Source organism: Melospiza melodia, unplaced genomic scaffold (assembly GCF_035770615.1).
Source record: "Melospiza melodia melodia isolate bMelMel2 unplaced genomic scaffold, bMelMel2.pri scaffold_18, whole genome shotgun sequence".
NCBI classification, from domain to species: Eukaryota; Metazoa; Chordata; class Aves; order Passeriformes; family Passerellidae; genus Melospiza; species Melospiza melodia.
In genome coordinates, this window is record NW_026948525.1 from 18585886 (window position 1) to 18611075 (window position 25190).

Consider the following 25190-nt stretch of genomic DNA (forward strand, 5'->3'; position numbering starts at 1 on the left):
TAGGCTAAGAATAGCTAGAAAAGAAATCTATAACAAAGTTGTGCCCAAGGACTCAGTCCCCGGCTCGCACTTTGTGTTTGGCCCTTAATTATAAACAAGAAGCATGAGCCAATCAAGAAACCCCTGTTGCATTCCACAGCATCTGATAATAATTGTTTACATTCTCTTCTGAGGCCTCTGGCCTCCAGAAGACGCAGAAATCTGAAAGAAAGGATTTCTGTGAAGAAATGTCTGCGACAAGGGGGGAAAAGTGTGAGCACAAACCCGAGGAAGCGAGATGCCAGGAAATATGTTCACCCTCACAAAGAGCTAATTAGCAAAGCAAGGCTCTGCTTGCCACTGCTTACTCACACCAAGACAAAATAGGGGGTTTTGGGTTGCTGTCACCTTTCCTGGTACAAAGATGTTCTCTGTGAACTGATATAAAGGCACCTACCATCAACCACGGCAGCTTTCCATGGAAGCAGAGAGAAAATAATTATTTTCTGAGCAACCACCACCCTACTTACCCAAAAATGGCAGCTAAAACCCCATTTTTTAACATTAAGGAGATAAAAAAGGAAAAAGAGATGATAAGAAAACCAGCCTGAGAACAGACAACAAATCAGGCAACCACCAGGATACTGCTGGCTCCTGGCACAAGCGATGATTAATTCCAACCTGGATATAAAACAAGCCTGCACTAGTCCTCTGCTGTCTGGTATTGTCCCAGGATTATGGTAATTAAGCAATTTGTATTACCTGATACTGATAAGAAAAATAAAGCCCCGTTTATGACACCGTATCCCCTAGATTTTACATGGTAGTTACTGAGGCATTCTTGTTACCTGGTGAACATAATATTCGAGATCATAAAGCGCCGCGACTTTCTCATCCAGCATGGAGGCAGAGCTGTTGAATTTGCTGATTAATTTAACCATAATTTCATAATCTGTTTCTATCTTCATGTTCAGCTTTTCAAACTCCTCCTTTAGTTGCTCTATGGGCCGGAACTTCTTCCTCACCTCTTTCTCTCGGGCCTTGGAAACAAAAGGAGGAAAAACCAGATGTGAGATAACAAGATAGGAGATGAAGAGAGACAAGACAGACACAGAAAGGAATGCCAGCCCCAAAATTCACAAAGGGAACCTGGTTGTCTGTGTCAATGGATTTATTGCTCTACATCAGAGGTGCAGGGGCAGGGTCCTTCTGAGAAGCCCAGGAACCCAGTTAGCTGTGATATACCCACAATATGAGTGAACAGTAGAGCTCTGTGCACCACTTCTACATCTCTACAGCATTTGTGCACTATTTCTACATGCCATTTCCATCCAATTCAACATCAACCCCACAGGCAGCAGTACTGCTGTTCTCTGCTTGCCTGCAAGTGGATCTTCTCAAAACCTGGCTGCAAAAAGCCCTGAGGCACCTCCCTGATCTTACAGCTGAACCTCTCTGGAACTGGACATGAGGCTGGAGAGCTCCAGAGGTCCCATCCAGCCCAAAGTGCCCAGTGACTCCAACGAGTTCTCAGACACAGACAAAGATGCTTTTGCCTTTCCAAGCGTTGAGCAAATTCCTGGAAGGGTCTATCTCCTAGGGAGAGGTGTGAGGATAGAAGCTGTCAGAAAGGGAGGCAGAAGGAGCAGTGATAAGCTGGGGGCAGCTGACGTGCTGTGTCATGGCGCTTGGCCAGCACACAGCCTGTCCTGAGCTCATCTCCCTCGCAGTAACAGCACCCCAAGGGCTGCCCTGAGCAGAGAGCTGACACAAAACATGTGATGAGGAGGAAAGGCTCTGTCAGAGATCTCAAAGAGCCCCAGAGGTGCAGGAACATCAGCACTGGTGGCACTGGGGACAGAGCCTGCTGCTGCAGGGGACAGAAGCAGCAGAGAGGCCATGCTGGAGCTGGGCTGCCCCAAGGACAGGAGAAAGGCAGAAAGCCCCCTTTGGAAGGCATTTGTCACAAATGCCAAGATGTGTTTGTATGCGGAGTGAGCCTCACCTGGAGGGTTTGCACTGTCCTGCTCCCCATGAGGGATCAGAGAGGGCTGGAGGAAAACCAAGTGAGCAATGGAGGTGAAAGCTGTGTCAATGGAATGATAAATTGCCAGAGGTACCACACCCAACCCATTCCTCCCCGAGCTGCCTCTGGCGGAGCACAGAGAGGCTCGGTGTAACTCCGTTTCCTCTGATACTGAGCTTTCAGGGAAGGATTTGCTCTCTGCAGGAGTGACTGCAAATGGAATACTTTAGGTCCATTAGATGTAGCTGCTTTTAGCCCAGTTGCTGGGACAAAAGCTATTTTAACAGGGGGTTTTAAAATATGGCTTATTTTCACCTAATAGAGTATCACTAATTTTTGCATTTCAATGATCCTCATTTCCAGCAGCCCTTTTCAGCAGCCCTGCAATCAATCAGCAATGCTGCTATGGAAATAATCTCCAGCAAATGAAATCATGCCGTGCTGCCACATAAGGGAAGAAAAAGCCTTTCTGTGACACCAGAACTTTAGAGCCTTGACTCCTCTTTCAGTTTTTGTTTGAGTAAGCCAAGACCAAGACAGCAGGAGGAGCGAGGGTTAAAGAAATACTGCTGAGGGGGAGAAGGGAAAGAGGCTCTGATGCACCTGATGAGTCACACATCTTCCCACCTATTTACTTCGGGTTGTGGGTTGTTTTGTAACTAAATGGACAACTTGGAGCTTGTGTAAGGAAACGTCAGCCCCTGCTTCACCATGGCCACTTGAGTTTTGCTATCCAGAGCACAAGGTTGGAAACCCAAAGCAAGGAGAGTAAAAGGAAATACCCTCTGTAAATACCGTCAGCTGCAATCCAGTTCCTTTTGGGGTCTGCAGACATTTTTGTGAATTGAGCTGCAGTGAAACAGATAAATTACATTGTTCAGAGCAGCTGTGGCTGCCCCTGGATCCCTGGAAATGTCGAAGGCCAGCTTGAATGGGGCTTGGAGCAACCTGATATAGTGGAAGGTGTCCCTGCCCATGGCAGGGGTGGGACTGGATCAGCTTTAAAGGTCCTATCCAACCCAGACCACTCACAGAATCTTTGAGTCGTACAGAAAAGTCGGGGAACAATATAACTAATAGGTTAATAAAGGTATTTCAGGTCCATATTCACCACAAAATTAGTTTGCACAGTGTTTTCCAAGCAATCATTTTAACCATTGTGTTTCAGCAGAGTGTAACAGGGTGTTTTCAGATCCCTGCAATGTGCATTGCTTTAGAAATGGGAAACTCACCTTCCTTTCTGCCTTCTCACTTTCCTTCATTTTAGCCAAGGCCTTTTTAAGCTCCTCAGATGTGAATGAATTTGCATCGAGATCAATCTTGCCCAGCCTTGCAGAAAAGACAAAACAAACAAGAACATGTAATGAGTGAAAAACGGCCTCAATTCTATTTTCACTGTGACATTCTAGCAATGGCTAATGGCAGGAGGAAAGGAATGAAAAAACCTACTATACTCAAGAAAAGATTAGTCAAAGGGCTGGATTCTGTGTCAGGCTCACAGACAACTCCCCCTGAAAATAAAGGGCTCTGCTGACCCAAATTCTCAGATTCCACCACAATAAAAACATCTGATGAATTGATACCTCAGAATTTTGTGTTGCAATTGAGGAACAACCCCAGCGCCACTATATAACTGCAGAGGGCCTACAAGCTTCAACTTGCAGATTTCAGCTTATGAACATTGTACAAAGAGTCATTGGAGACCTCAGTACCTTTCTAGTAAGGGAAGAGACTACAGAGAAGTGGGAGAGGACTCTTGGTCTGGAACTTTAGTGATGGGACAAGGAGAAATGGGATCAAAGTGCAAGAGATAGAAGAGATTTGATGATGGAAAGAAGTTCTTTACTCTCAGGGTGCTTGTCCCTGACACAGGGACCAGTGCAGAGAGGCTGTGGAGAGGCCCCATTCCCAGCAACGTCCAAGGCCAGGTGAGACAGGGGCCGCAGCAACCTGCTCTGCTGGGAGCTTGCTCAGCTTGGAACCAGAGGATATTCAGGGTCCCTTCCAAGCTAAACAATTCAAGGATTTGATCATTCTGCCATCCCCATCTCCAACTGAATAGCAGCCCCGAAACTTCAGTGACATCACAGCTCCCAGAGGGTTCCAGGTGGAACGTCCAGGACCTGGAAACGAGCACAGCAGACAGTTCACCAGCTGCCAAGGGTCAGTTGCTGCTCACCCTGCACTCTGACCCTCAGCGCTGAGCTGCTGCTGCTGCCTGGGCTTTTTCTGCCGCCTGCTCCGGAGCGCCAATCCCAGCACAATGTGCTCTTCTGTGCCAATGGGGGTACAGTGCCATTCCAGGCAGGGGGCACCCAGCTTGGGCAGGCTGCAGCCATGTGGCAATGGATGGTGTGGGACAGGAAGCCCACTGGGAGATTGTGCTGCCCCTTGCAGACTGACAGAGACACTGTGGAGGACATGGAAGTGGACCTGGGCCTGGATGAGGAAGAGATGATGGAGGTGGACTCCTCCTCTACTTCCATGTCCTCCACTGTTGAGGACATGGAAGTAGACGAGGAGGAAAACATCGAAGAGATGGAGGTGGACGAGGAGGATAACACAGAGGAGATGGAAGTTAACATAAAGGATGAGGAGGAGCCCATGGTCCTTGGATGAAGATGCAGCCCCACAGGTAAGACAGGCAGATGCTTCCCACGCCCTGCCCACACACACACTGGGTCCCCTGACGCCAGGCTGGGGCTGGGCTGGATGGCCCCGCTCAGGGACACGGTGCCCACAGGGGGCCTGGATTGTGCTGCCACAAGCACCAGCCCCGGCCTGCCCTGCCCTTGCCTGGGGCCACGCCAGCCCTGCTAGCCCCGGCCCAGCCCCTGGGGCCAACCTGCCAGCCCTGCTGGGCCCAGTGCTGCCGGCTGAGTCCAGCTCTGCTGCTTCCTTTCTTCCAGGACTGATACACATGATGGCACAGATGCCACGCCTTTGTAAATACGTTTGAAGTTTAGAAGTTCCTTGTAAATATGTTTACTACGTGCGAAGTTTTTTGTAAATACGTTTTCAAGAATGTTAGCCCATCGGATCCCTTGTAAATATGTTCTGTACATTGTTGTTGTTGCTGTTATAACAATTGTTATGACACATGTTCTGTAAATCTGAGATTTGCCGATCTTCGGCAAATAAATACTGTTTCTTTTTAAAACCTGACTTCTCTTGGCCATTCCTTTGGGCACAGGCAGCCTTTGCCTGTGGGTTCCACTTGTGGGTTCCACTTGTTCCGCGTTCCCGGGGCTGGAGGTCCCTGGGGGTGTTGGCACGGCCACACCGGGGCTGGGGGTCCCTGTGCACAGGGGCTCCCACTGACACCACTCCTGGCACTGGGCACTGCTGCTCTTCCTGGCCTGGGGCACAGCGCTGTCCCCAAGAGCTCAGCTCTCACCAACTCTCACACAGGAAGCTCTCACAGCACTGGCCCCTGCAGCCATGCCACCAAAGCAGGCAGCAAACCTTCAGCCACCCTTCCTGCTGCAGCCACAGGCACTTCTGCGCCCAGAACTGCCAGCAGGCCACAGCCATCCAAAATACACCTGCACGCTCTCAAGGCCACCACAGCCTTGAAAACTGGGCCACCTGCACCTGGGCTGCTGCAGGGGCTGATCCCTAAGCCTTGCAGCCTCCAAAGACCCTGGGCTCTGCTTCCCAGCCTGTTCTGCACTGCCCTGAGCCCGCATTGTTCCAGAGACAAAAGCCAAGCCAGGGCATCCTCATCCTGCTCGCATTCCTGCTGCTGCCAGCGGCCACTGGCCCTGGGCCCCACTCGGGTGACAGCTGCATGGACAGGGCAGCCTGTGCTGCTTTGGGCCTTTGGGCCCTGCAGCTGGTGCTGCTGCTGCTGCTGCAGCTGCTGCTGCTGCTGCTGCTGCTGCTGCTGCTGCTGCTGGGGGCCATGGGCCCAACAGGGCCCCCAGCTCAGCCCCTGCCCGGGCAGCTCCTCACAAAGCCCCACACTCCCCGAGCATCCCCAGAAAAGCTGCCAGCGGGAAACCCCACGGGCTTCAGGAAAGAAATTCCCCATAGTGACTAAACCAAGGGGTCCAAGGGGAAAGTCAGCACAAGCTGATGTTTACATCAACTTGACAAAGATGCCTGCCGAGCAGGTGAGATCTCCAGAGCCTCTGGCAGTGCTTGCTCTGCACGTGAGCCTGTGGGACACAGCACCGGGCTCAGGCCAGCCCTCAGCCCCTCACAGATGATCCCAAGGAGCAGGCTTAGAAAGCAGTTTCACACCACTTCCTGCACATATTTCAAAGGACTACATGTCATTCAAGGAAGCCACCTTGCACATTTAGTTTTGGTGTCGTGGCATGAGAAGCCATGACGTTGTCTCTGAATGTGCGCTCAGGGCACTTCCACTGCCATCCCATAGGGAACACAAATGATAGGCCTCAGCTTTCAGCACTTCTGAGCTCCTGACCCAGCAAGGAAGTCTGAGGTAAATGCAGGAACTGAGTGCACCAGGGGACCTGGCCTCTAATAAAAGGCATAAATTACTCAGGCCACTCAAACCAATGCCTTGCATGTCTGTACATTTTTTGTCCTTCTCTCATCCTTCACGTTACTTTCCCCAAAACCTACCATTGGACGAATGGTCAAGGCATGCACCATTAGGGCATCCTTACACCGTGGTGCCAGCCTATATAAGGCTAACAGTCAGGGTGTGGTAGAGGTGCTAGTAGGCTCCCAAGTTTTTCAACAACAAACTTGAAAAAGATCCGTGCATTATATGTGGAGTGATGGGGCATTTTCAACAGATTTGTTAAAATAAAGGCTATCATCAGGGACCTTCTAACTCTCACAGGCACTGTCCTCACTGCCCCCTCGTCCACACGCTTTCCAACACCAGCTAAACCACTGGCCTGCGGGAAACCCCACACAGACACAGAAAGGCCCCGCACGATGACACCAAACGCGAGGCCGTTCCGCCCCACTCTCCCCAACACCGTGGAGAACCAGCACAGTGACCTTCTCAGATCCAGCGGGACAGCTCGATCGCTGCAGAAAACTCGACAGAAGACAGCTCTGCCCTGGAACCCAAAGGCAGCTGCTAAGAGCCTTTTCAATTCCCATCCACAATATTTATGTTCACCATATTCCAACAGGCAAATACAGGCCTGAGGAACATCCCAGAGACATTTTGATTTTAACCAACACCAGGGAAGGGATGGAGACACTCACTATACTACCTGAGGTACTCGCCTTGACGTCTTTGCAGGAGATAACTGTCCAGGGTCTATGCTTACTCCCTCCCCTTTTCATTCCAAAAGGAACAGTTACAGCCAGAGCCAACCTCCTACGGGGCATGATCCCCACACCAACTGATCCAATGGTGTTGTGGGCACAGATTACAGGCCCAAATAGACCCATTCTAAAGTGTGCTTTGTTATGTAAGGGGAGAAATAGATGTCTCTTGGGACTATTAGATACAGGAGCTGACATCATCATAATTTCCCGCTCTGATTGGCTAAAGAATCGCCCCTGGTTCCAGCTGCTGGGGTAATTTTAACCATCAGGAGAGCCACTACCAGCTTCTGGAGTCAAGGTACCATCTGCAGGGAAGGTCCTGAGGGCACAGTTGCTACAGTAAAATCATTCGTCTCCTGGGCACCAATAACACTTTGGAGAAGGGACCTCTTGTCCCAATGGAGGAGAAGGCTAGAGATCTGTCATGGTTTGATGCTCGCACAATGCCAGTGCCCCCATGAAAATACACTCTCCCTTGTTTCTGCTGTTAGATGTGATCAGTAATAAGTAAAGGAGGGTCCCACTTAGAAATAAAGAAAACTTTATTAACTAAACTACAACTATAAGTAAAAAGAAACACACAGGGAAAATGAAGACCTGCCAAAAACTTTTCCTCCTCCTCCCACCAAATCTCCAGTACATCTATCCCCAAATCACCAACTCTTGGTCCAGCACCCCTGTTGAGATAATCAATACTCAGTTCATCAAGAGGAGTGGAGTCCTTCTTGTGCCATAGGCTTCCCCAGCAAACACCATTGAAACCTCGTGTGTTCCCACATCACTCGTGGCACCGCCCAGAGAACATCTGCCATCGTGACCTCTTCCTTCCATCTCCAGTGCTCTCACCACTGCACATGGACCAGAGCTGCTTCTAGGGTCATCTTTTCAGGATGATTTGTCCCGTTCCAAAAAGAGCACAGTCTCACTTTTGGGACACCTGTCTCCCCCAAATTCCACCTCCTGGGGCCGAGGGGTACCAACAATGTACCCTCTTGGCTCTTAGCCATTGTCTCCCCCTGGATGCAGTCTCTTTGTCACAGGAAACATGTTTCTGTCCAGGGCTATAACAAGAAGAGCCCAGCTAAGGCCACTTCATCATCTCTTCCCACCTAAGATTCTTCTCTCCCAACGTCTTTCACTTGCCCAGACCTTCATCACACTTGCCCATTTCCTTCTTAATCTTCCACTCTATCCCTCTTCTAGGGAAGGTTACTTTTCTGTAAAGGTTTTATTGTACCAAAAGGGGTTAAAAACTCAGGCTCTGCCTGCCTGGAGACTCCCACAAGCGGCCGGACACCTTCTCGCTGCACCCCCTTTTGTCCGCAAGCCGGGCTGTTCTGCCAGGACATGATATTAAATTTCAAGGCAGTCCAGGCTCTCTCTCTCTCTGTCTCCTGGGGGGGTCTGCCCGATGCCTCCTGGTGCTTCTCTCTCTTTAACCCCTCCACACTCAGGGCCAGGCCTACCTCTCCCGGCCGCATGGCTTTTACCCTCCCCCGGCCCAGCCAGCAGCTGGGACAGGGGAGAGATCCAAACTCTTTCCCACCAGAAACCCAAAAGAGTTTCCCCCGGGGCGTGCTCTGCTTTTGAACCCCTGTGTTCTCAGAAGCGTGACAATGTCCCCAGCAGCCAAACCAGGTGCCAATATTAAAATCTGAAAACCTATTGGTGTGACGACAGCATCCCAGAAAACTTACTTCCTCTCAAACCACGGAAAGATCCTATCAACTCCTCAGGATTTCTAGACGGTGCAACTGAGCAGCACGCCACACTTTAGTCAACCTGGAAGATCAAAGACCCCATATGGGTGGATCAGTGGCCCCTCCCAGGCAGAAAGTAAAAGGCCCTGAAGACCCTCATGCAGCAGCAGCTCTCTGTGGGCCACGTTGTACCATCTACTAGCCCCTGCAATGCACCTGTGTTTGACATACAAAAGCCTGGCAAAGACAAGAAGCGGCTCCTGCAGGACCTCAGGAAAATCAATGAGGTCATTGAGGACATGGGCGCCCTCCAGTCCAGCCTGCCCTCAGCCTCCATGTTACCTCGAGTTTGGCAGATGGTTGTTACAGATCTAAATGACTGCTTTTTTGAATTCTCCTTGCACCCAATGAAAGCCCCTTGTTTGCCTTTTCTGTCCCCAAATCGACAGCACCTTTACAGAGGTACCAGTGGACTGTAATGCAGTAAAGAATGAAGCAGAGCCCAACTATTTGTCAACGGCTTGGAGCCCAAATTCCCTCACCCTTGCGGAAAAAACATACTAACATTATTATTTTTATTACATGGGTGATACATTAGTTTGTGCAGAAGCTCAAATCATTTTGGATGTTGCAGTACAAGATGTCATCACAGCAGTAGAGCAGAAAGGTTTTGAGATTGCAGTAAATAAAGTCCCAAAGACAGCCCACTGGAAGCAACTCGGCCTAAAAAGCACAGAGAGAACCATCACACCCCAAACACTGCACATCAAGGACATCCCAAAGACTCTGCCAGAACCCCAAATGCTCTGTGGAAGCATCAGTTGGGTACATTCACTGCTGGGAATCACCACAGAAGATCTCATGCCGCTGTTCCTGCTCCTTAAAGGCAGTGAAGGACTCGATTCCCGTGATCACTGACACCACAGGCAGAAGCAGCTGTACAAAAGGTATCCTGGGTGATTCAAACCAAACAGGCACACAGATACCACACTACTTTTCTCCCTGGCAATCCTTGGTGTAAGTCCAAAATTCCATATATTTTTGTTTCAGTGGGACTCAACTATCTCAGATCCCCTGATAATAATTGATTGGGTTTTCAGAGCACACTAACCTACTAAAATGATAACAACCCCACAGAAAATTATTGCACAACTAATCAGGAAAGGTAGGAAACATCAGTGCTCCCTATCAGGAACAGACCTTGTGAATATATACTTACTTCTCACTCAAGAGCACCTCAATTGCCTACTTCAAAAATCTGAACCACTGCAATATGGCTTAGATAGTTTTTGAACAGGCTGGGATCAGCCACCAATTCTACCATCAAAACATTCCTGCGCTGCTCAGGATGTTCAAAATTACCTGAGACCCAGCAAGATCCATTTTAGCCACCTGCCCAAATTGTCAGAACATGGCCCTGCTTCTGTCAGAGCTGAAGTCAATCCAAGAGGACTAGAGAGTCTCCACATCTGGCAATCAGACATCACACACTAAGCCCCTTTCGGCAGATTAAGTACATCCACGTCTCAATCGATGTCTTTTCCAGTGAGATTTTTGCCTCTGCCGATGATGGTGAAAAATCAAAGACGCTATAAAACATTAATTTTTAAGTTTTTCCACCTTAGCATATCCACAGAAAATTAAAACTGATGATGCTCTTGCTTATGCCTCACACTGATTCCAACAAGTTTCTGACCATTGCGGTATAAAACATATCACAGGCATACCACACTCCACCACAGGACAGTCCATAGCCGAGAGGGCCAACTGATCCATCAAAAGGATCCTTGATCAACTGAGAGGGGGAGTCCAGATATTATCTCCCATTGAGACATTGGCCAAGGCCTTTTACGTACTCAACTTTTTGAACAACTCATTTATGGAGAAAACTCCCTTAGTCATAAGGCATCCTACTAATTCAGCTGCAGCCAAATTAAAAGAACAGCCACCTGTGTTGACCAAAGAACCTGAATCTAAACAATTTATGGGCCCTTTCCCATTGATTACTTGAGAAAGAGAAGATGCCCTTGTCTCTACAGCAACACTCCTAAGATGGATCCCAGCAAAATACATTAAAACTGTTTCTGCGAACCGCGAGGCAAATACCAGAGCCACCATCAGAAGAACAGAATGGAAGCCTAAGAGAGACAGCAGCATCCCGAGAAAGAACAAGGAGAAGGACAGAAGAAGATCTCCTAAGCAGCGTTGAACACACACACCAAGACCAAGATAGCTCAGACACCACTAACCAGGTTCTATGTCTTAACATTTGTAAAAATTATATTTAAGCATTGACATATGGTTCTTCTAATAAGCTGTGTTCACACCCTTGCCTTATAGAAGAGAAAGTTTAGTGGGACCACAAATTAAGTTCCACCTTCTAATCTCTTCATCTGTCTACTTTTAGTACACCCAAACCTCCAGATATTAAATTACCAAAGTCAGAGGATGCTGCCGTTGGTTGCTGCTGCAGCAGGAATCTGGATGCTCCTCACTGAGCCACATGCCTTCAGCTGGGCGCTTCCACAGACGAGCCACAAATTCTTGTCTATGTACAAGCCTGTCAGGCATTTGAGGGCATGTGTTTTTTCTACCTGCTGTCACATAGGGAGTCAGCATACCAGGGCATCCAGCTGCTGAAAGATCAAGGAAACAAGATGCAGATAGAAGGCAACAACGACTGGTTCAGTGGACTTTGCAACCACTGGGGGATGAAAGGCTGGCTTTCATCTTTGCTTAAGACTGTTGTGTGGGTGTTGTTTTTCTTATTCATTGTGTTGGTTATTTTATCCTTTTTTGCTAAAGGCCTGCAAAACTCTATGGCAGAAGACTTCTTTATAGACAACAAAAAGGGGGGAGTAGTGAGGGCCCAGGGGCCTACCACTGGAACTCTAATACCTCAGGGCAAAGTGACCAAGGAAAAAGAGAGACACTGCTCTGAATGCAACGGTCTCACCCATGGGCATTTTCAGGTTCATGGCGTTTTATTGGTAACACCCGGTTCAACTGCTGTATTTTCCTTATATGTATTCCCCCTAGAATGTCCTCACCTCTGCTGTAAAGTTTTAGTCCTGGCTTTTTCCACTGTCCCCTGCTTTTTCCCCCAATTTTCCCTCTGAGTGCCAAGCCCCATTTTGTCTCCGTTCCTGGACGCTCTTCAGTGCAATCCACTCAGGTGTTTCCAGTTCCACACAAAGATCCCTCTCTCGCCTCGTTCACCAGCAGTTTAAGCAAGCACGCTCCCAGCTCTACGTGTGCAGGTCACACACAGAGGTTGCTGTGGGCAGGCTGCAATGCAGGAAGTGAGTGCAACAGAGAACCTGGCCTCTAATAAAAGGCACGAATCCGGCAACCCACCAAAAAAAAGACTTGCAAGTCTCTACTTTTTCCTTATCCTCTCAGTCCTCATGCCACTTTCCCCATCATTTCTGACTGGGAACATGGCTTCTCTCTCTCCTGTCTGCAGGTCCAGCCACACATACGACCCTGCAGGAACAGCCTGACCCACAGGGAAGTGGAAGACCACACTATGTGAGGAAATTTAGTGACAGGACAAGGAGGAATGGGATCAAACTGCAAGAGGTAGAGGAGATTTGATGATGGGAAGAAGTTCTTTACTCTCAGGGTGCTTGTCTCTGACACAGGGGCCAGTGCAGAGAGGCTGTGGATGCCCCATCCCCAGCAACGTCCAAGCCCAGGTGGGACAGGGGCCGCAGCAACCTGCTCTGCTGGGAGCTTGATCAGCTTGGAACCAGATCATCTTGAGGGTCCCTTCCAGGCCAAACCATTCAAGGATTTGATCATTCTGCAGTCCCCATCTCCCTCTGCACAGCACCCCTGAAACTTCAGTGACATCACAGCTCCCAGAGGGTTCCAGGTGGAACGTCCAGGACCTGGAAACGAGCACAGCAGACAGTTCACCGGCTGCCAAGGGTCAGTTGCTGCTCACCCTGCACTCTGACCCTCAGCGCTGAGCTGCTGCTGCTGCCTGGGCTTTTTCTGCCGCCTGCTCCGGAGCGTCAATCCCAGCACAATGTGCTCTTCTGTGCCAATGGAGGTACAGTGCCATGCCAGGCAGGGGGCACCCGGCTTGGGCAGGCTGCAGCCATGTGGGAATGGATGGTGTGGAACAGGAAGCCCACTGGGAGATTGTGCTGCCCCTTGCAGACTGACAGAGACACTGTGGAGGACATGGAAGTGGACCTGGGCCTGGATGAGGAAGAGATGATGGAGGTGGACTCCTCCTCTACTTCCATGTCCTCCCCTGTTGAGGACATGGAAGTAGACGAGGAGGACAACATCGAAGAGATGGAGGTGGATGAGGAGGATAACACAGAGGAGATGGAAGTTGACATAAAGGATGAGGAGGAGCCCATGGTCCTTGGATGAAGATGCAGCCCCACAGGTAACACAGGCAGATGCTTCCCACGCCCTGCCCACACACACACTGGGTCCCCTGACGCCAGGTTGGGGCTGGGCTGGATGGCCCCGCTCAGGGACACAATGCCCGCAGGGGGCCTGGATTGTGCTGCCACAAGCACCAGCCCACGGCCTGCCCTGTGCTTGCCTGGGGCCACGCCAGCCCTGCCAGCCCCGGCCCAGCCCCTGGGGCCCCGCTGCCAGCCCTGCTGGGCCCAGTGCTGCCGGCTGAGTCCAGCTCTGCTGCTTCCTTTTTTCCAGGACTGATACACATGATGGCACAGATGCCACACCTTTGTAAATACGTTTGAAACTTTTGAAGATTTCTGTAAATACGTTTGAAAGTTTAGAAGATTTCTGCAAATACGTTCCTTCCATTTGAAGTTCTCTGTAAATACGTTTTGAAGATTGTTAACCCATCGGATCCCATGTAAATATGTTCTGTACATTGTTGGTGTTGTTGTTGTTATAACAATTGTTACAATGACACATGTTGTGTAAATCCGAGATTTGCCGATCTTTGGCAAATAAATACTGTTTCTTTTTAAAACCTGACTTCTCTTGGCCATTCCTTTGGGCACAGGCAGCCTTTGCACACTTGTGGGTTCCACGTGTTCCGCGTTCCCAGGGCTGGAGGTCCCTGGGGGTGTTGGCACGGCCACACCGGGGCTGGGGGTCCCTGTGCACAGGGGCTCCCACTGACACCACTCCTGGCACTGGGCACTGCTGCTCCTCCTGGCCTGGGGCACAGCGCTGTCCCCAAGAGCTCAGCTCTCACCAGCTCTCACACAGGGAGCTCTCACAGCACTGGCCCCTGCAGCCATGCCACCAAAGCAGGCAGCAAACCTTCAGCCACCCTTCCTGCTGCAGCCACAGGCACTCCTGGGCCAAGAGCTGACAGCAGGCCACAGCCATGCAAAATCCACCTGCACGCTCTCAAGGCCACCACAGCTTTGAAAACTGGGCCACCTGCACCTGGGCTGCTGCAGGGGCTGATCTTTAAGCCTTGCAGCCTTCAAAGGCCCTGGGCTCTGCTTCCCAGCCTGCTCTGCACTGCCCTGAGCCCGCATTGTTCCAGAGACAAAAGCCAAGCCAGGGCATCCTCACCCTGCCCGCATTCCTGCTGCTGCCAGCGGCCACTGGCCCTGGTCCCCACTCGGGTGACAGCTGCAAGGACAGGGCAGCCTGTGCTGCTTTGGGCCTTTGGGCCCTGCAGCTGGTGCTGCTGCTGCTGCTGCTGCTGCCGCCGCTGCTGCTGCTGCTGGGGGCCATGGGCCCAACAGGTCCCCAAGATCAGCCCCTGCCCGGGCAGCTGCCCCCAAAGCCCCACACTCCCCGAGCATCCCCAGCACAGCTGTCAGCGGGAAACCCCACGGGCTTCAGGAAAGAAATTCCCCATAGTGACTAAACCAAGGGGTCCAAGGGGAAAGTCAGCAGCAGCTGATGTTTACAGCACCTTGACAATGGTGGCTGCAGAGCAGGTGAGATCTCCAGGGCCTCTGGCAGTGCCTGCTCTGCACGTGAGCCTGTGCGGCTGCTCCCAGTGGGACACAGCACCAGGCTCAGGCCAGCCCTCAGCCCCTCACAGATGATCCCATGGAGCAGGCTCAGAAAGTAGTTTCAGACCACTGCCTGCAGATATTTCAAAGGACTACATGTCATTCAAGGAAGCCACCTTGCACATTTAGTATTGGTGTCGTGGCATGTGAAGCCATCAAGGTGCTTCTCAATCTGCACTCAGGGCACTTCCACTGCCATCCCAAGGGGAGCACAAAGGACAGGCCTCAGCTTTCAGCACTTCTGAGCTCCTTACTAGCAATGATATCTCAGGAGGACGCAGGGTTTGCAGGCCCAGGGGCCTGTTACTGGAACTATAATACCTCACGACAAAAATGACAAATTAAAGTGAAGTGAGACAGCCCTCAAAATACAATGTTTTATCAGTTTTATCAAGGCTTGCTGAATGCACCGTTGGCACCCTCCAGCAGCATGAGGGATGAGGGCTGGCTCAGCTGCTGAAGCTCAGGGGACATTTTGAAACCTCTGCATCCAGAGCCACCAGAGCAATCAATGGGGAGACAGCCGCCTGCAGTGCAGCATCCTTGGGTGATTTTTTAGTCCTCTGGGTGGGCCACCCTTTACATCATGGGCAGCTCTGGGTAACAAATTATCCAAAGATGAGAGGGATACATAATTTCGAGTTAGGGAGGTTCTCCTTTTAGAGGGGAAGACTGTTGCTAAGGGAAGTTGGAAGTTGTTTGTTCATTGGCTCTTTAAAGAGTTCCCAGTCATTTTCGTGTGTTCTGTTCATCTTATAGCATTCTGGGACTGAGTTAGGGAAAGTCTCTATTTTTAGAAAACTCAGGGTGTTAGAAGAGTTGCAAAATTTTCCCCACTTTTTCATATGATTTATAGAGTTTTCTGAAAGGTTCAAAGTTCTAATATTCAACCCAGACTCTTTTCTGCCCCTGGAATTCCTGACCCCACTGATACCAAGATAAGGATGAGAGACGGAAACTGCTGTAAAGCACATACAAGCCACCTGCTGTCTGACATCTTCCCTCCTTCTCTACCCCCTGCCCAGGTCTGTACTGATCACACAGGCCTGGATTCTACCCTAACCCATTCTCCAGTACCTCTCCTCCCTGGATCCCCCTCAGATAGCTCACAAAATGGAGTCCCTCCTTTGGAAGGGGTTGTCAATGTCAAACTCCCTCCCACCCCCAGCTCTCTCATCGGGTCTTCCCCCTGTTTGGGTCCTACCCCTGCATCAGGAACCACCCCTGCATTGGGATCCAGCGCTTCCTCGCCTACTCCCGCTGCCCTATCCCCTCCAACTCAGCCCCGTTGCGGATCCCACACTGTCAGAGCCGGAAGTGTGAGGGGCGGTAACCGGAAGGCCGCCATCTTGGCTACCAAAGGCCCACAAAACCGGGCCTGGCCAGGCACCCCAAGGCCCCGCTCCTCTGCCAGAGACCAAGTTCCCTCTTCTGGAGAGGAGAGGGAAGGTTCATCTCACCTTCAGCATGAGCCTGAGGATTCTTGGCAGAGGATGGAGAAGCTGGCAGCTGAAGAGGGGGACTGGGAATTGGTAGCTAAAATACAAGCAGCACCGGTGCAGTACCAGAGGGGGGCTAACCCCCAATGGGAAGCTGTCACACACGGGAGATGAAAGACCGTTATAAAGCAGCGAAAGACCATGGGACGGGCTCACTGTATTTTAATAATTTCTTAAATGGAGTCATTGCTTCACATGTAATGGGGCTCACAATCTGCACCATTTTATGCACATCCTACTTTCTCCACTGAATTTGTTCTGTGAGAAGGAATGGGGAAAAATCTAATACAACAACTATTAAAACACTATGCTAGGGAAGACAGGCGGGCACACCTAACACTAGTCCATCTAGCCAGGGAGGAATATTTCATTAAACCTGCGAATCACGCAAGACACCTTCCTGAGCTGTGTTAGAAGAGATAAAAGTGCTGCAAACACAGCTCTCATGCAGACACCCAATGGAGCAACACCTACTCTAGATTTCACAGACAATCTGCAGGGACCTGGGAATACTTTATAAATTTTAGTGACCGCCTTACACAAGCAATAGAGAAGCAAGTTGAACATCTAAAATTCAGGAAGGTACTACTTCCTACCCTTGCTGAAACAAATCTTAACAACACCTGAAAAGACATATTACCCTCTCTACCCCTCACCCCAAAACCTACCATCGCACAAATGGTCGAGGCATGCACACTTAGGGCATCCTTACACTGTGATGCCAGCCTACATAAGGCTACCAGTGAGGGTAGAGGGTAGAGGGTAGTAGAGGTGCTAGTAGCCTCCCAAGCTATACCCTGACATACACATGAAAAAGGACCTTGCTTTAAATCTGGGGAGATGGGGAGATGAGGCATTTTTGACAGAATCGTAAAAATACAGGGTGTTAGCAGGGACCTTCTAGCTGTCACAGCCACTGTCCTCACTGCCCCCCTCGTCCACACGCTTTCCAACACCAGCTAAACCACTGGCCTGCAGGAAACCCCACACAGATGCAGAAAGGCCCTGCGCAATGACACCAAATGCGAGGCTGTTCTGCCCTACTCTACCCATTATCGTGGAGAACCAGCACAGGGCCCTTCTCAGATCCAGCAGGACAGCTCGATCGCTGCAGAAAACTCGACAGAAGACAGCTCTGCCCTGGAACCCAAAGGCAGCTGCTAAGAGCCTTTTCAATTCCAATCCACGATATTTATGCTCACCATATTCCCATAAGCAAATACAGGCCTGAAGAACGGCCCAGAGACATTTTGATTTAAACCAACACCGGGGAAGGGATGGAGACACTCACTGTACTACCTGAGATACTCGCCTTGACGTCTTTGCAGGAGATAACTGTCCAGGCTTTATGCTTATTACCCGCACTTTTCATTCCAAAAGGAACAGTTATAGCCAGAGCCTACCTCCCACGGGACATGAACACCACACCAGCTGATCCAATGGTGATGTGGGCACAGATTATGGGCAGAAATAGATCCATTCTAAAGTGTGCTTTGTCATGTAAAGGGAGAAAGAGATGTCTTTCAGGACTATTAGATACAGGAGCTGGCATCACCATAATTTCCCTCTCTGATTGGCAAAAAGAATGGCCACTGGTTCCAGCTTCTGAATTGATTATTGGCATTGGGAGAGCCACTACCAGCTTCTGGAGTCAAGGTACCATGTGCATGGAAGGTCCTGACGGCACAGTGGTACAGTAAGATCATTCGTCACCTGGGCACCAATAACAATTAGAGAAAAGACCTCTTGTCTCAAAGGGGGACAAGGCTAGAGATCATATCAACACCTCAAGATTTCTAGATGGGGCAATCGAGCAGCACGCCACACTTCAGTTAACCTGGAAGACCAACGACCCCATATGGGTGGATCAGAGGGTACTCCCAGGCAGAAAGTTAAAGGCCCTGCAGTCCCTTGTGCAGCAGCAGCTGTCTGTGGGCCACGTTGTACCATCTACTAGCCCCTGCAATGCGCCTGTGTTTGACATAAAAAAGCCTGGCAAAGACAAGAGGCGGCTCCTGCAGGACCTCAGGAAAATCAATGAGGTCATTGAGGACATGGGTGCCCTCCAGTCCAGCCTGCCCTCAGCCTCCAAGTTACATCAATTTTGGCAGATGGTTGTTATACATCTAAATGACTGCTCATTTGACTTCTGCTTGCACCCCAATGAAAGCCCCTTGTTTGCCTTTTCCGTCCCCAAATCGACAAGCACCTTAACAGAGGAACCCACGGACTGCGTTGCCTCAAAGAAATGGAAAAGAGCCCAACTACTTGTCAATGCCTTGCAGCTTAAATTCCCTCGCCCAGGTGGAAAAGATGTCCTAATGCTATCATTTTTCATTATATGGACCATAAATTAGTTTGTGCAGAAGCTCAAATAATTTTGGACATTGCAGTACAAGATGTCATCACGGCAGTAGAGCAGAAAGGTTTTGAGATTGCAGTAAATAAAGTCCAAAAGACAGCCCACTGGAAGCAACTCGGCCTAAAAAGCACAGAGAGAACCATCACACCCCAAACACTGCACATCAAGGACATCCCAAAGACTCTGCAAGAACTCCACCAACTCTGTGGAAGCATCAGTTGGGTCAGTTCACTGCTGGGAATCACCACAGAAGAACTCATGCCACTGTTCCTGCTCCTTAAAGGCAGTGAAGGATTCGATTCCCGTGATCACTGACACCACAGGCAGAAGCAGCTGTACAAAAGTATCCAGGGTGATTCAAACTAAACAGGCACACAGATACCACACTACATTTCCTTTCTCCCTGGCAATCCTTGGTGTAAGTCCAAAATTCCATATATTTTTGTTTCAGTGGGACTCAACTATCTCAGATCCTCTGATAATAATTGAATGTGTTTTCAGATCTCACCAACCTACTAAAATGATAACAACCCCACAGAAAATTATTGCACAACTAATCAGGAAAGGTAGAAAACATCAGTGCTCCCTTGCAGGAAGAGACCTTGTGAATATATACTTACTTCTCACTCAGGAGCACCTCAATTGCCTACTTCAAACATCTGAACCACTGCAATACGCCTTAGACAGTCTTTAAACAGGCAAAGATGAGCCACCAATTCTACCATCAAAACATTTCTGTGCTGCACAGGATGTTCAAAATTACCCGAGACCTGGCAAGATCCATTGTAGCCACCTGCCCAAATTGTCAGAACATGGCCTTGCTTCTGTCAGAGCTGAAGTCAATCCAAGAGGACTAGAGAGTCTCCACATCTGGCAATCAGACATCACACACTCAGCCTCTTTTGCCAGATGAAAATACATCCATGTCTCAATCAAAACCTTTTCCAGTGGGATTTTTGCCTCTGCCAATGCTGGTGAAAAATCAAAAGATGATGCTATAAAACTTTACTTTTTTGTTTTTTCCACCTTAGCAGTTCCACAGGAAATTAAAACTGATAATGCTCCTGCTTATACCTCACACTGATTCCAACAAGTTTCTCACCACTGGGGTATAAAACATGTCACAGGCATGCCACACTCCACCACAGGACAGTCCATAGCTGAGAGGGCCAACTGATCCATCAAAAGGATCCTTGATCAACTGATCTGGGGAGTGCAGATATTATCTTCCATTGAGAGACTGGCCAAGGCCTTTTACATATTCAACTTTTTGAACAACTCATTTATGGAGCCAACTCCCCCCATCATCATGCATTTTACTAATTCAACTGCAGCCCAATTAAAAGAACAGCCACCTGTGTTGATCAAAGACCCTGAATCTAAACAATTTATGGGCCCTTTTCCATTATTTACTTGGGGAAGAGAAGTTGCCCTTGTCTCTACAGCAACATTCCTGAGTTGGAATCCCAGCAAAATACATAAAAACTCTTTCTGGAAACGGTGAGGCAAACACCAGAGCCACCATCAGAAGTACAGAATGAAAGCCTAAGAGAGACAGTGGCTGCCTGGAAAAGAAGAAGGAGAAGGACAGAAGAAGATCTTCTAAGCAGCGTTGACCACACACACCAAAACCAAGATAGCTCAGACACCACTAACCAGGATATATGAATTAACCTTTGTAAAAATTATATTTAAGCATTGATATATGATTCTTCTAATAAGCTGTGTTCATACCCTTGGCTTACAGAAGAGAAAGTTTAGTGGGAACACAACTTAAGTTTCATCTTCTAATCTATTTATCTGTTTACTTTTAGGCAATCCAAGCCTCCAGAAAATAAATCAGCTAAAGTCAGAGGATGCAGCCGTTTGTAGTCGCTGCAGCAGGAATCTGGATGCTCCTTACTGAGCCACATGCCTTCAACTGGGCGCTTCCACAGACAAGCCACAATGGCCATGGCTGTCAGGCATTTGAAGGCAGGTGTTTTTTCTACCTGCTGTCACATAGGGAGTCAGTACACCAAGGCATCCAGCTGCTAAAAGATCAAGGAAACAAGATCCAGATAGAAGGCAACAACGACTGGTTCACTGGATTTTGCAAACACAGGGGGGTGCAAGGCTGGCTTTCACCTTTAGTTAAGACTGTTGTGTGGGCTTTGTTTCTTGTATTCATTGGGTTGGTTATTTTATCCTTTTTTGCTTAATACCTCCAAAAGCCTATGGCAGAAGCCTTCTTTATAGACAACAAAAAGGGGGAGATGTGAGGGCCCAGGGGCTTACCACTGAAACTGTAATACCTAAGGGCAAAGTGACCAAGGTAAAAAAAGTCGCCGCTCTGAATGCAATGGTGTCGCCCATGGGCATTTGCAGGCTCATGGTGATGCAGCATGTTTTGCTGGCATCACCCAGTTCAACTGCTGCATTTTCCTTATATGTTCTCCCTCAGAACGTTCCAACTCTCTTGTATCAATTTGGTCCTGGCTTACTGTAATGATCCTGCGCTGTTCACCCCCACATTGTGTGCCCAGCCCCATTTTGTCTCCATTCCAGGACCCTCTTCAGCACAATCCAGACTATGTCAATTTCCACACAACGATCCCTCTCTTGCCTCATCCATCACCCATCCAAGCAAGCCGACTCCCACCACTGCGAGTGCAGGTCCCTCACAGACGTTGCTGTGGGCAGGCTGATACACAGGAACTGAGTGCAACAGGGACCAGGCCTCTAATAAAGGGCATGAATCCCACAGCCCATGCAACCCAAATCCCTGCATGTCTTTTCTTTTACCTTATTCTCTCAGTTCTCAAGCCACATTCTGCATTTTTTCTGACTGAGAACTTGGCTTCTCTCTCTCCTGTCTGCAGGTTAGGCCAAACGTGTGACCCTGCAGGAACAGCCTGACCCACAGGGAAGTGGGAGAGGACTCTTGGTCAGGAAATGTAGTGACAGGACAAGGGGGAATGGGATCAAACTCCAAGAGGTAGAAGAGATTTGATGATGGGAAGAAGTTCTTTACTCTCAGGGTGCTTGTCTCTGACACAGGGGCCAGTGCAGAGAGGCTGTGGATGCCCCATCCCCAGCAACGTCCAAGCCCAGGTGGGACAGAGGCCGCAGCAACCTGCTCTGCTGGGAGCTTGCTCAGCTTGGAACCACATCACCTTAAGGGTCCCTTCCAAGCCAAACCATTCAAGGATTTGATCATTCTGCAGTCCCCATCTCCCTCTGCACAGCACCCCTGAAACTTCAGTGACATCACAGCCCCCAGAGGGTTCCAGGTGGAACGTCCAGGACCTGGAAACGAGCACAGCAGACACTGCAACGGCTGCCAAGGGTCAGTTGCTGCTCACCCTGCACTCTGACCCTCAGCGCTGAGCTGCTGCTGCTGCCTGGGCTTTCCCTGCCGCCTGCTCCGGAGCGCCCATCCCAGCACAATGTGCTCTGCTGTGCCAATGGAGGTACAGTGCCATTCCAGGCAGGGAGCACCCAGCTTGGGCAGGCTGCAGCCATGTGGCAATGGATGGTGTGGGACAGGAAGCCCACTGGGAGATTGTGCTGCCCCTTGCAGACTGACAGAGACACTGTGGAGGACATGGAAGTGGACCTGGGCCTGGATGAGGAAGAGATGATGGAGGTGGACTCCTCCTCTACTTCCATGTCCTCCACTGTTGAGGACATGGAAGTAGACGAGGAGGACAACATCGAAGAGATGGAGGTGGATGAGGAGGATAACACAGAGGAGATGGAAGTTGACATAAAGGATGAGGAGGAGCCCATGGTCCTTGGATGAAGATGCAGCCCCCCAGGTAAGACAGGCAGATGCTTCCCACGCCCTTCCCACACACACACTGGGTCCCCTGACGCCAGGCTGGGGCTGGGCTGGATGGCCCCGCTCAGGAACACGGTGCCCGCAGGGGGCCTGGATTGTGCTGCCACAAGCACCAGCCCACGGCCTGCCCTGCCCTTGCCTGGGGCCACGCCAGCCCTGCTAGGCCCGGCCCAGCGCCTGGGGCCCAGTTGCCAGCCCTGCTGGGCCCAGTGCTGCCGGCTGAGTCCAGCTCTGCTGCTTCCTTTCTTCCAGGACTGATACACATGATGGCACAGATGCCACGCCTTTGTAAATACGTTTGAAACTTTTGAAGATTTCTGTAAATACGTTTGAAAGTTTAGAAGATTTCTGCAAATACGTTCCTTCCGTTTGAAGTTCTCTGTAAATACGTTTTGAAGATTGTTAGCCCATCGGATCCCGTGTAAATATGTTCTGTACATTGTTGGTGTTGTTGTTGTTATAACAATGGTTATAATGACACATGTTGTGTAAATCCGAGATTTGCCGATCTTTGGCAAATAAATACTGTTTCTTTTTAAAACCTGACTTCTCTTGGCCATTCCTTTGGGCACAGGCAGCCTTTGCACACTTGTGGGTTCCACTTGTTCCGCGTTCCCGGGGCTGGAGGTCCCTGGGGGTGTTGGCACGGCCACACCGGGGCTGGGGGTCCCTGTGCACAGGGGCTCCCACTGACACCACTCCTACCACTGGGCACTGCTGCTCTTCCTGGCCTGGGGCACAGCGCTGTCCCCAAGAGCTCAGCTCTCACCAACTCTCACACAGGGAGCTCTCACAGCACTGGCCCCTGCAGCCATGCCACCAAAGCAGGCAGCAAACCTTCAGCCACCCTTCCTGCTGCAGACACAGGCATTCCTGGGTCCAGAACCTCCATCAGGCCACAGCCATGCAAAATCCACCTGCACGCTCTCAAGCCCTTGGCAACTGGGCCACCTGCACCTGGGCTGCTGCAGGGGCTGATCTTTAAGCCTTGCAGCCTCCAAAGGCCCTGGGCTCTGCTTCCCAGCCTGCTCTGCACTGCCCTGAGCCCGCATTGTTCCAGAGACAAAAGCCAGGCCAGGGCATCCTCACCCTGCCCGCATTCCTGCTGCTGCCAGCGGCCACTGGCCCCTGGGCCCCACTCGGGTGACAGCTGCAGGGACAGGGCAGCCTTTGCTGGCCAGGGGGCACGGGGCTTTGGGCCCTGCGCCTGCTGCTGCTGCTGCTGCTGCTGGGGGCCATGGGCCCAACAGGGCCCCCAGCTCAGCCCCTGCCCGGGCAGCTGCCCCCAAAGCCCCACACTCCCCGAGCATCCCCAGCACAGCTGTCAGCGGGAAACCCCACGGGCTTCAGGAAAGAAATTCCCCATAGTGACTAAACCAAGGGGTCCAAGGGGAAAGTCAGCAGCAGCTGATGTTTACAGCACCTTGACAATGGTGGCTGCAGAGCAGGTGAGATCTCCAGGGCCTCTGGCAGTGCCTGCTCTGCACGTGAGCCTGTGCGGCTGCTCCCAGTGGGACACAGCACCAGGCTCAGGCCAGCCCTCAGCCCCTCACAGATGACACCAAGGAGCAGGCTCAGAAAGCAGTTTCAGACCACTGCCTGCAGATATTTCAAAGGACTACATGTCATTCAAGGAAGCCACCTTGCACATTTAGTATTGGTGTCGTGGCATGAGAAGTCATGAAGGTGCCTCTGATTGTGCACTCAGGGCACTTCCACTGCCATCCCAAAGGGATCACAAAAGACAGGCCTCAGCTTTCAGCACTGCTGGGCTCCTCACCCAGCAATGAAATCTCAGGAAGAGGAGGAATTATGTGCTCCAGAGATTCTGGACTGCAATAAATGGCATAAATTTCACAGGCTATCTAACCCAATGACTTGCATGTCTCTTTTTCCTCTTTCTCTCATCCCTCATGTCACTTTCCCCAAACCGTACCATTGCACATATGGCCGAGGCATCAACCATTAGGATATTCTTACACCTTTATGCCAGCCTAGCTAAGGCAACATTAGTTTGAGCAGAAGCTCAAATCATTTTGCATGTTGCAGTACAAGATGTCATCACCGCAGTACGGGAGAAAGGTTTTTAGATTGCAGCAGATAAATTCCAAAAGACAGTGTCCTGGAAGTAGCCTGGCCTAAAAAGCGCAAAGAGAACCATCACACTCCAAACACAGCCAATCAAGGACAACCCAAAGACTTTGCAGAACTCCACAGGCTGTGTGGAAGCTGTTTTGATGTCGTGGCATGAGAAGCCATGAAGTGCTCTGAAAGTGCACTCAGGGTGCTTCCACTGCCATCCCAAATGGAACACAAAGGACAGGCCTCTGCTTTCAGCACTGCTGAGCTCCTCATCCAGCAATGAAGCCTCTGGAAGATGCAGGAATTGAGTGTACCAGGGAACCTGGCCTCTAATAAAAGGCATGAATACCACAGCCCACCCAACCCAAAGCCTTGTATAACTGTACCTTTTTCTTCTTCTCTCTTCTCTCGTGTCACCTTCCCCATATTCTCTGTCCGGGAGTTTGGCTTCTCTCTCTCCTGTCTGCAGGTTCAGCTGCACA

General features: G+C 50.3%; 1 protein-coding gene across 1 annotated transcript; it reads right to left on the bottom strand.

The window, feature by feature from the left end:
* Positions 1-806: 806 nt before the first annotated feature.
* On the bottom strand, positions 807-25190 carry LOC134433319 (nucleotide exchange factor SIL1-like). Its single transcript, XM_063182184.1, has 3 exons — positions 25095-25190; positions 3238-3334; positions 807-1019 (listed from the first exon to the last, which is right to left on the bottom strand). The coding sequence occupies exons 2-3, from the start codon at positions 3265-3267 to the stop codon at positions 807-809; spliced, it is 243 nt and encodes an 80-aa protein (XP_063038254.1). The 5' UTR covers positions 3268-3334; positions 25095-25190.